This window comes from Orcinus orca, chromosome 1, assembly GCF_937001465.1.
Source record: "Orcinus orca chromosome 1, mOrcOrc1.1, whole genome shotgun sequence".
In the NCBI taxonomy this organism is placed as follows: domain Eukaryota; kingdom Metazoa; phylum Chordata; class Mammalia; order Artiodactyla; family Delphinidae; genus Orcinus; species Orcinus orca.
The window spans coordinates 194,196,355-194,206,994 of NC_064559.1; the positions used below are offsets into that span (position 1 = coordinate 194,196,355).

At 43.3% G+C, this 10,640-nt stretch overlaps 1 protein-coding gene across 4 annotated transcripts; it reads right to left on the bottom strand.

The window, feature by feature from the left end:
* Positions 1-1,990: 1,990 nt before the first annotated feature.
* Positions 1,991-8,655, bottom strand: PNRC2 (proline rich nuclear receptor coactivator 2). 4 transcript variants are annotated; one of them, XM_049715219.1, is made up of 3 exons: positions 8,635-8,655; positions 4,371-4,576; positions 1,991-4,072 (listed from the first exon to the last, which is right to left on the bottom strand). In XM_049715219.1, the coding sequence occupies exon 3, from the start codon at positions 4,052-4,054 to the stop codon at positions 3,635-3,637; it is 420 nt and encodes a 139-aa protein (XP_049571176.1). In that variant the 5' UTR covers positions 4,055-4,072; positions 4,371-4,576; positions 8,635-8,655; the 3' UTR covers positions 1,991-3,634. The 4 variants fall into 4 exon arrangements, with proteins under 4 accessions (XP_049571176.1, XP_049571168.1, XP_004285709.1 ...); XM_049715211.1 differs by lacking the exon at positions 8,635-8,655 and adding an exon at positions 6,142-6,296; XM_004285661.4 differs by lacking the exon at positions 8,635-8,655 and adding an exon at positions 5,468-5,608.
* Between the last annotated feature and the right edge of the window lie 1,985 nt (positions 8,656-10,640).

A 10,640-nucleotide genomic window follows, 5' to 3' on the forward strand; every position in this document is an offset into this window, starting at 1 on the left:
TAACAATACAATTAATATAATGGAATCTAGAGTTCACTTAGAGGGAAGATTTAATAGATTTATGAAAATTATTTAATTACAAAAAGGATTTGTAACTTTCTTGGATGGAAAAGGGGTTAAATGTAATCTAAGATCTCAACAGCTGTTGACTCACTTTCCAGCCTGGCTTTCCAAATTTCAATCTCGTGTTGCATTTTGACCATATTCCTGTTTACAAAATCCTGAGATAATTTTGAAGTGGGGAGGCTGTGACAGGAATAAAATAAGTGTTCAACTAGGCGGTCTATCAGAGCTTTTAGGAGTCCCAGGAGTGAATTGTCCTCACTGATGAAAGAAGTCAGCAACCTTTTCATCTTCAACTACTGACATCTATAAGACATAGCTAGCTGCTATGGAAAAGGATCTTTTTTGGGGGGTTTTCCCTTTGTCCCTTCCTCCAGCAGTGTCAGTTATGTTTATTGTGTTGCTTCTATGTATTCCTAACAGTTGTTTCACCCTTATGTTAAAGATGGGGGATTCCTTTTTTATTTGGAGTACAAAGCAAGGCATGTAAATTCATTTTGTTGATAATTGACAGAGTAGTTTGTAAAGAAGTAAAAGGCCTCTTTGTGTCGTTTGTTGTAGAGCACATCTCTGAATGCTAGATAATGAAATAAACTGGTCTAGGATCCAAAAAATCTTGGGATTTTTTTTTTTTTTTTAGGTTTAGTTCTGCCTGACAGATTTGTGGCTCAGTAGGCTTTCCTCATTTGTGTAAGAGGTTTGAGATGTACTCTATCCCACTTGGTTTACGAAGTAATTGCCTATGAGACAACTAAACACTAGAAAACTAGTGTTTTCCTTCAGTTATTTTCCACCTTGTGCTTCTGGGATGAAGAGAATTTACCAGAACTGAAGTGTAAAGATAGGTTATGGGCTCAAGATTCCATTGTACTATAAACGCTGCCATCAAAAAGGTATGACAAGTTTAAATTGTAACACTGACAAGGCTCATGCTATGGCTGACTGCAGCCCTACAGGGTAGATGAGCTCTAACAACTTTTTGGTTCTTACAAGTACGATTTGAGAAATTCATGTCAACCATACTTCCTGTACGCTAACCATAACTTTATTAGTACCCTTCTAAGGTATGAGATATAAAATACGATTATTAATTTTAAGTTAACCGTAGCTATTAAAAATTTTTGTAGTTAAAGCCAATGTGCTCTTAATTCTCTGAACACTTAATTCTCAGTCCCAAACCAGAAATCTCGTATATACTGTATTTACATGTATACATCAAAACCTAACATAAAGATGCTTGGGATGAAAATTGTTGAATCGAGCGGGATTCCAGTGCAGTACTGCAAAGAACTGGGCAATTCTTGCCACTGTTAATAGAAATTACACTGGGAATAAACAGGAAAAAGAAGACTCATTATTTCTGCCAAATCAATTTCTTCCGACAGTTTGCATGAGAAAATACAACCTGGCTCTGGGATTCACTGCTTGCTTAGTGTAGAAATTAAAAGATTTTTCTTGAACTAGTTTGAGTTATCCTATCATTTGGAACGTATTTTAGAAAGCCAGTTTAGTTCTTGTGTCTTTTCTCTCCTCCAAGGTCCCCTTGTGAAAATTGTTTATAGAAAAAAAAATGCAGAATTTCTCAAATTGACAAGAACTCTTGTGTTTACCGAAGTCATCTTAAAATGTAGAAGAGGGAGACAGGCGATTAAACCTGCTTTACTCAATTTGGTATGAGATGAATTCAGAAGCTTTATGTAAATTTCCAAAGTAATATTCTGTGGCCTTTTACTGTTAGCCCTGCTGGGAGGAGGAAGCCACAGTTGCTTTTTTAACGGTATAGCTGCTAATCCAAATGTCTATTATCAGTTAGCAAATTGGTTGCCTCTTAAAACCAACGGTCCTACTGTTATTTCAGTAGGATTAATTATGTGCATTCTAAGAATATTACATGGTCGTAACAATTTTTTATACAATAAAAACAAGACACGGGAAAAAGCAATTTTATTTTTTAATTTCATGCTTCAAATTCCTGTATGTACATTAAGTACTATTATATAAACTTGTCTTTTATCATTATTTGATATGGGCAATATTATCTCACCTGAATTTGGAGAAATACAACTTACCCATTCTGCTTAAAAGTATCAAAAAAGCTGCCAAATGAGAGAAGAGGGCACCTACACTCATTCTAAATAGACCCCCCACACACACACTTTCCTTTTAATTTACTACTGAGTTGGCTGTTATAATTAGCGCTTATCTTTAAGGTAAGCAAAACATGTTATCATGGTATTAGGCAAGAAATTGCATCTTTTGCAATGAGTGGTCCCCTGGGTTGTACCTGTTGACCAAAAAAAAAACCCACTGGCATTGTACACTATACTCATAGGTTACACAAATTGTTGAAAGCCAAAATTAATCTTTTAAGGTAAGAGGAACCCCTTAATAGTTAATCTTTGGGCTTAAGAAATTAAAATAATCCCATACTGCATTTCACATCTCTCAAAAATAGGAAGTGTTTTAGCAGCTTAAAACCTACCTTTTCAGTTATATAAAACTTCTTACACTAGGATTTACTTTGAAATATAGTTTACAGCAAGATCAATTATAGTATACACAGTGGCACTTTAGCACAAGGGCAAACTTTAAAAACAAGGTTTTTTTGGACCTTTAAAATTAGGCCATAGTATAAAAAGAGTCCATGTCTTACATTCAGCAAATTCATACTAAAATATTCTATTTTTGTAGGATAAACGCCAACAAAACTTTACATATGCTACAAGTTTATTACATATATTTACATGGCTCTTTCCTAGGTACGTAAAACTTTCACATTATATAGCTCCCAACTTTAAACAAGCTTTGCAGGGATGATTTGAAGCCAGATCACTGTAAGAATAGCTTGTGCAGTGCCATAATACTAAAATGTATTCTGAAAGCTACTCGGTGAACACCGAATACTATTTCTATATAAAATGGTTTTGGTGCATTTGTTGGCAGACACCTATCCACTGCATGTCAGTTACAGGGACAATGGGGTATACCGTTTCATTCTAAATAGCCCCTAGTGCCCTTTCCGCATTCCCCACCATACAGTTCACTAAAATACAACTATACTCTAAAAAAAATTCACATTTTCTTTTGGCAGTGCATCAGATTGTTGGCATATTACTGGTTTAGGACATTAAACTTTCAAATATTCAGCTAGTTTTCAACCCCTGTATGTCTTAACTGGATGCTTACAATCACATTTGCCAGATCTCAACAAGTCACTCTGCTGATCCGTGAATGATAATCTTAAATTACTATTTTCCCCCAACAGGCAATAGAAAAAGTTGATTCCTTTACCATTCCCCAAATCTAAACTTGACTGGTTTCACTTGAATGGTTACTCAATTGAGAACACTTAGTATTGATATGAAGTACAATTATCAATAATTTAGTTATTTTAACTTGCACTGATTCTACCATCACAGTGCACATAACACACAAAACAGTTAAGTCTGATTATATTTTCTACATTAATTAGCAGTTTTACAGATTAAATTCCCTAGTGAATTTGGTCTGAGACAATTGCCAATTATCCTTAAATATGACTAAATTTAAACACATAATACTTTATCTCATTTTACACCTGTACTTTAAGTAACGTTTTAAGTTGAAATGTCATTATTTCTTTATCAGAAGGATTAAAGGAAACAGGAACCCAGTGGCTTGGTGGTTTAGGAAGAACACTTGGTGATGGCGGCTCACTAAATTTGGCTCCAGCATAGTTCTGATTAGTTTGAGACTTAAAAAGTAAGGTGGGACTTGATAAGCTAGAGTTCCAGTTTTGATTATTTGGAAAATTTTTGTTCTTCCCCCCACTTTGCATGGCCTGCCATGCAGCTGCTGATGAATTATAAGTATGTCCTCTTTCCTTTTTCTTATGAACAATCTTCATCTGGGAATTCTGATCCTTGGTCTTCTGTCTACTAAGCTGTTGTTGGTTCTTACTAACATTTCTAGACTGAGGGGCTGGAATGTTATACCTCTCTCCACCACCCATCTTCAGCTTCTTTGTCACCTGTAAGTGAATGTAAACAGAATATTGAGTAGAATTCCACTTCAAATAGTTCAAAACTTAAAGAAACTTCAGTAGCTCCAATTTGTAACTCCAGAAATCTTGGGCAAGACCCAAATATGTGCTATTCGGCTGCTTCAACTTCACTATACTGTTCACACTTCATTACATGCACTTTATTATACCTTCCTTCTAACAGTGAGCTTATCCACAATTCTGAATAATCCTCTATTTAAAAATAAAAACAGTTTAGGATGAGTCCATCATAAAATGCCCCATTACAACGGGAAGGTTTTGATACCTTTCAGTCTGCTTTTCAGATTGCAGGATTTCCACCACCTGTCCTCTTCCTTGCTGCCACGCCCAGGATAATAGATGTTGCTTTCTGATAGATCCTTTCCTTTGTCTCAATACAGAAGTTTTCATGGGCCGATCTGCTGAGTTCAGCCTAGGAGCTGAGGCCAACATCTGAGTCTCCTCAGCACACAAGTTTGAGAGAAGTCTTAGCTAGAAAAGCAAATATTTCATTATTTCAATTCAAAAACACAGGAGAAAGTGATCCTTTATATTTACTACATAAATAGTGACTACTTCCTGAACTAAAAGGCAGAAAATAAAGTCTCTAAAGATGGCTTTGACCTTGTAACTGTCATCATTTAAAAACCCTCGAGATCCAGGAAACCCTGAGGAATCTGGGGAGGGGTGTCCGCCAAATCCCGCAACAAGTTGCATCTTTTTCCTAGGAACCTTTCAGATTCTCACACGGATTTTGTGACCAAAATGTTAAACCACGGAAGCATTAACTTTTACAGCCATGCCAAGAAATGGGCTTAAAATCTTTCCTAAAGACCATGTTTTGAAAGTCCCACAGAATTTCCCAGTCTGGACACATCACATATCTGTTTTCACAAAACCTCCTCTCCCAACGTGTCTACGTCATGCAGCTCTTCCTTTGGATATGAACTCTTGACTCCTCCCCGTCTTAAAATAAGTTTCACAAGCCGTAACAAGCGAAGTCAGTTCTTAAATACAAAAAAATGCCTCCCTATCGTGAACATTAAACATTCGAGATTTCATCTGATATTCCACGAAACCAAGTTACCGAACAAATACGAAGCCCTCTTCTTTTCGAAAAGGTGAGCGGCCCTTCCAGACTATGTTAACAGCCCTAAAGAAATTAGTTCCCGGATCGTGAGTCATTCCCAACGCGAGTCCGGAAAGTTCGGTTCTGCCGACGGCGCTGGGCTTCCGAGCAGCTCAGCGTTCCTCGAGCCCGGCCCGGGAACCCGCTCCTCCGGGCCGCTAGCGCCCGCCCGGCCTCGGATCTCGCCTCCTTCCCCCAACAATGGGGAGCGCGGCCGCCAACATGGCCGCACCCGCCGCGCCGCCGCCACTCACCGACTTCGAACCCGGGACTACGGCGGCGGCGGCTCCTGCTCGGCGTCGAAGCCCCCTCCCCTTCCAGGGAGCGACGAGGCACGGAACGAGCGAAGCCCACGAGCACCGATGAGACAGCTGCAGGCCACCTCAGCGTCCCGACCGACCTTCCCCTTCTGCCTCTACCGACAAAATGGAGGCGGCGGTGAGCGCTAGAGCGGGGCCGGGGGGCGCGGCGGCCAATCAAAACACGCCTTTGCGCGGCCCGGCCAATGATACGTGGGCCGCCGCCTGTTGCTGAGGCCCGACGGGGCCGGGGGAGGGGAGGTGGTTGCGGCCGAGGGTTTGAAATCCTCCCCGAGAAGAGCATGTCGGGAACGACCGCCGCGGAACCGGCTGCCGTTCCTCCGCCGGCTACCGGGTGACACCGGCCTCTCCCGGAGGTGCCCGCCTGGCCTCGCCGGGCACTTACAGAACACGGCCAACGCCACCCCCTCGTGGCGACTCCGGGGCCCGAGCCCGGCGCGCCGGGGAAGGGGCGTCAGCCGCACGCCCGGGCAGCGGCTTTCACCCGGTGTGCCCGGCTCGCGGGGCCCGCGGCCCTTGGAACCCGATGATTCCCCGCCGTGGGGAGTCAGCGAAGGGGCTTTGAGTTCCCGAGTTAAGTTCACCGAGTCGTGTACTCGATCTCTTACTGATGGAAGGTACTCCAGCAAGTTGATTTCTGAAGCTGGCCCCTGGCCACTTAGTCCTGACACTCCTGTCACTCTGTTCCCCGGCCACGGGGACTTCTTTGCAGCTCTCCAGCTTGCGGTTCCTCTGCGGTTCCCTCTTGTCCTCCCTGCCCGCAGCCTCGAAATTCTTGAGTAGTTGCCTCCCTTGTGAAGGCGTTTCCGACACAGGTGCGGATCAAGTTAATCAGTTCCTCTTTTGTGTCCCACTGGCCCTGAACTTCAGTCACACGGTGTGGCGGCTACGTGTCTGCCCACCCCCCCCCCCACGCAGAGCACACTGTAAGCGCACAAGAAAAATCTGTTGCGAGAATGGGGCTCCCTTATTCCCCTTTCTGCCCAGTTTGTAAGTGAAAGCGGGGAGAAAAGGTAGAGTTCAGTTGATTATGCGACCAAGGTGCAGGGAAGAGGAAAAGGGCAACTTCTTTGGAGTAAATGGATAGCAACCCAGAGTTTGTGTTTTAAAGAACACCAATTTCTATGAACATGTACGCATTTTTGTTACAGGATTTATATGTACTTTTTATAAGTCCCACATAATTCGTTTTTTAATCTTCAGTTTTTCTGCTACCATCATCCCCCACCCCTATGTTCTTGTAGCCATGGACTTTAATTAAGTTTCTTAAGAAAACCAATTTAAAAGAGGAGTTTGTTAATCAAATTAGTTTGGTGAAATGTGTAGAATAGAAAAGATATTTTTGAGCATGGGTCTTTCAGCTGCTAATCATTATAGTCAAGTAAGATGTACATAGTAAGCGACCTTACTGAAAGTGTAATCTATTTCCTAAAAATTCAAGAGGTTAGACATCCAGCCAGATTACAGCCAGGCTGTATTTAATGGATTCAAGACTTTGACTTAAGAAAAGACCCTTACAATATATTTTTTAATATAGTGATTTGTAAAATGAACAGTCTGGTTTCAGTCCGAGCACTTCTCTTTTCTAATTCTTTTTTATTATCATCATCCAAATATCTTTCAAATTCATCCCTCCTATACTCCTATCTCACCCTCCTTTCCACCCTCATGGATCTGATTGTGTTACTTTAAAACAACAACAACGACAAACACTGCATTGGCCCCAAATTGTATTACAAAATTAAATCACCCTCCTGATCTTACCTGTATAAACATACGGGTAATGTATCGGATGCTTGCAAACACACACACGGTGTACTGTATTGGATACTTACTCTGCCTCCCTCTGCCCTGTGCTAAATTGTTTTGCTTACATCATTTCATTTAATTTTCACAAATTGTGGAGTAGGTGCTATTTTGATCTCCACTGTACAGATCCAAACTCTGAGGCTCAGTTTAAAGCTGAAAGCCACACACTAAGGCTCCAGAGCCCACCCTGTGTTCCCTGCAGCATCCGTGTCACCCCTGTGTCCTCCCCAGGGCCCCAAATGTGCTTTGCCCAGAGCAGACACTGACTGGCTGCTGACTGGGGTGCTGGGGAAGCTTGGGCAGGGTGAAGCCTCCATCTTGCCGTCTGGCTGAGCCAGCTTCTCTGCCAGAAGGTCAGAGTCAGGCTGCCCGCCAAAGACTGCCGTAAAAGCCTTTACCATGTCCCAGACTCCCAGGAGCCTCCCAATATAGCTCCAGCCTCATCCTTCATTAATATTTACCAAGTGCCCACAACAGCTCAGAACTGGAGAGCAGGAGTTAAAAATCACATCCTTTTCAGGACATCTGATACAGCCTCTGCCTGTCCCAGGCTGGGCTTTAAAGTCGGTTCCACCAACATGATCCAATTAGTGATTCTCAGATCAAATAGGAAAATGTTGATATAAACAAACAGCTCTCAGGATGTCGATCAGCCACCAATACTGGGCACCAAATGCATAATAAATACGTGGGTGTTTAATACCAAGCATTTATTTAACAAAGCTTTACCTGGTGCCTTCTTTGAGGCAGGCACTCCGCCAAGCCCTGGGAATACAGCAGTGAATGAGGCTCCATCGCAGCCCTAAAAATCTCAGCAAGCTTTTCCCTTTACCACTTTTCCGAGAGGGAAGCTGGTGTCTGAGGAGATTCATTTCCTCAGTTCTTCCCCAGAGAGTCAAGGACAGGCAGTGCCAGTTGTATGCAAACACAAAAATCAACCTGCTAACACTGCGAAGGAGTGCACGTTCCAGACCTTGGGCTCAGACCCTGTAGAATGGAAGGTAAAAGGAGAGGATTTCCACACTCGCTGAAATCCTTTTCCCCGAGAATCTGTTTTGAATTATGTATCTGTGGGAGCTAAAAATCAACATTACCTACCTAATCTGTAAGTAGAAGTGAGGCAAAAGACATTTCTGAAAGTCCAGCTTTGGAGAACTGGCAAGTTGCAGGCTGATGCTTATTCAATTTAGATCCCACGAGGGGGAGAGCAAGTGAGACAAACACCCGAGTTTGCCAAATATTTGGAACAAGTCTCTAGTTGAACTGACTGGCTTTCGGGCTGGATCACTTACCCCGCCAGGGTGTCTATCTCAAAACAAGCCAGTTTGGTTCTGTTTCTTCCTCAAGCTCATCTATGAATTCAGAGGACAGCTTTGAAGGCTTACAGGTCTGTCAGCTGATGGCTTATTTCATTTAGGGCAAGCAAGTTCTTGGCATCTGCCAAGAGGAAAGTGGACGGACAACCTGCCTGATGTTTTGATGTGCGTTAGGACTCTTATCTTGTTGCCAAACTGGTATCAAAACACGCGCACAGTGGTTTTGTTTCCTGGGGAAGCAGCTGCTGCACGCTCCCCAGTTGCTCACACATTCCAGAGCGGTTGCAAATCAGTCCTCAGCCATTACAGCCATTTTGGTCTAATTACTAAATGGGGCACAGGAAGTCAATGTGAAACTCCCACACTTCCTCTGACTCTGACCCAGCGATTCTCAATCTTCAGTATCCTTAAAGGGTTCTGCTGCCTGGAACCCCAGCCCAGGATCAGAATCTTTGAGGATGGGTGCTTGGGTGTTCCAGTTCCAGCTGAAGGCTGGCAGAATATGCCACTCCTAAATATGCCACTTTGGCATAATGATTATTTTGAGCTAAAGGCACTTGGAAAACAGCAGGTGCAGGAAGGGTGCTGTGACCCTCCTCCCCTTTTCTTCCTGAAAGCAGGAGAAAACGCCCTTGTGAAAGATGCCCTTCCTGGGCTTCCCTGGTGGTGCAGTGGTTAAGAATCCACCTGCCAATGCAGGGGACACAGGTTCAGTCCCTGGTCTGGGAAGATCCCACATGCCGTGGAGCAACTACGCCCGTGGGCCACAACTACTGAGCCTGAGCTCTAGAGCCTGCGAGCCACAACTACTGGAGCCCACGCGCCTAGAGCCCGTGCTCCACAGCAAGAGAAGCCACTGCAATGAGAAGCCCGCGCACTGCAACGAAGAATAGTCCCCGCTCACCGCAACTAGAGAAAGCCCACATGCAGCAACAAAGACCCAACGCAGCCAGAAAAAAAAAAAAAAAAAAGATACCCTTCCTATACCAAGAGGAAAGAAATGTTTTTATCACCAGAGACGGGTGGTGGGGGCTGGGGAGGGTGTCAAGGCCAAGAGAATTCTGTGCAAACAGACCTTGTCAGAGTAAGTCTGGAACCAAGCAGACCCCTGTGGGCCACCCCCCACCCCTCCCCAAGTATTGATACAAATGCCCATTCACATCTCCTGCCTCTTGTTTATAGAAAAGTTGAAGTCTCCCAGGCCTCCCTGAGTCACAAAAGAGCAGGCTCAAGCAGCTAATGATTAGGACAATAGAGTCACAGACTCAGTGTCTGATGCACCTTCCTGAGTTGTTTTACAGATACTGAAACTGCCACCAGAGGGAAAAAGCTAACTGCATGATGACCAGTTAGCTCCATCTTGAGCAGTACTGAAACTATGGCTAGCACAGCTCCAAGAACTGGCCTTAAGAGAATGGGATTAACACTACTGCTCATAATAATCTATATCTTTGTGGGCATCAAAATAATTGTAGCTTGTTCTGCCCATGTATGTAAAGGGGCGAGGCAACTGTCAGCAGGGAGATGCTACATACCCGTGTCGACATCTTCCACTCTAAGGATACAGTGTGCTATGTCAGCATGAAGAAGTTACAGAAGACGGACTTTCACCCATGATCCCATAGAGAGGGAACGATGTTCTGACAAGGGGGATTTCTGACAAGTGAGCAGCTTTTGGCAGATAAAAAGCTCTTTGCAGGAAAGAGCTCTTTATCTTTACACTAATCTTAAACCAGGCATCCCCATGCTCTACTCATCTCCGGCCCTAGTACCCCTTTTAAATCTTTTGATCACACAATAATTTGCCTAGCTTGTTGGTTCTTTCCCTAGATGAGTGAAGTAGACATGAAGAGTAAGTAATTAACAGATGACCGGATCTCTTTCCTAGCTTCCCCTTCAGTAATCTCTTGAACAAACCATGTGAACAAAAAAGCATCTAAATAAAGATCATGAGTCCCCAAGGACTTATTTTACTTAAAATT

Excerpts from the sequence above, each read along its gene's own strand:
- PNRC2 (XM_049715219.1), bottom strand. The coding sequence starts at position 4,054 with ATGGGTGGTGGAGAGAGGTATAACATTCCAGCCCCTCAGTCTAGAAAT.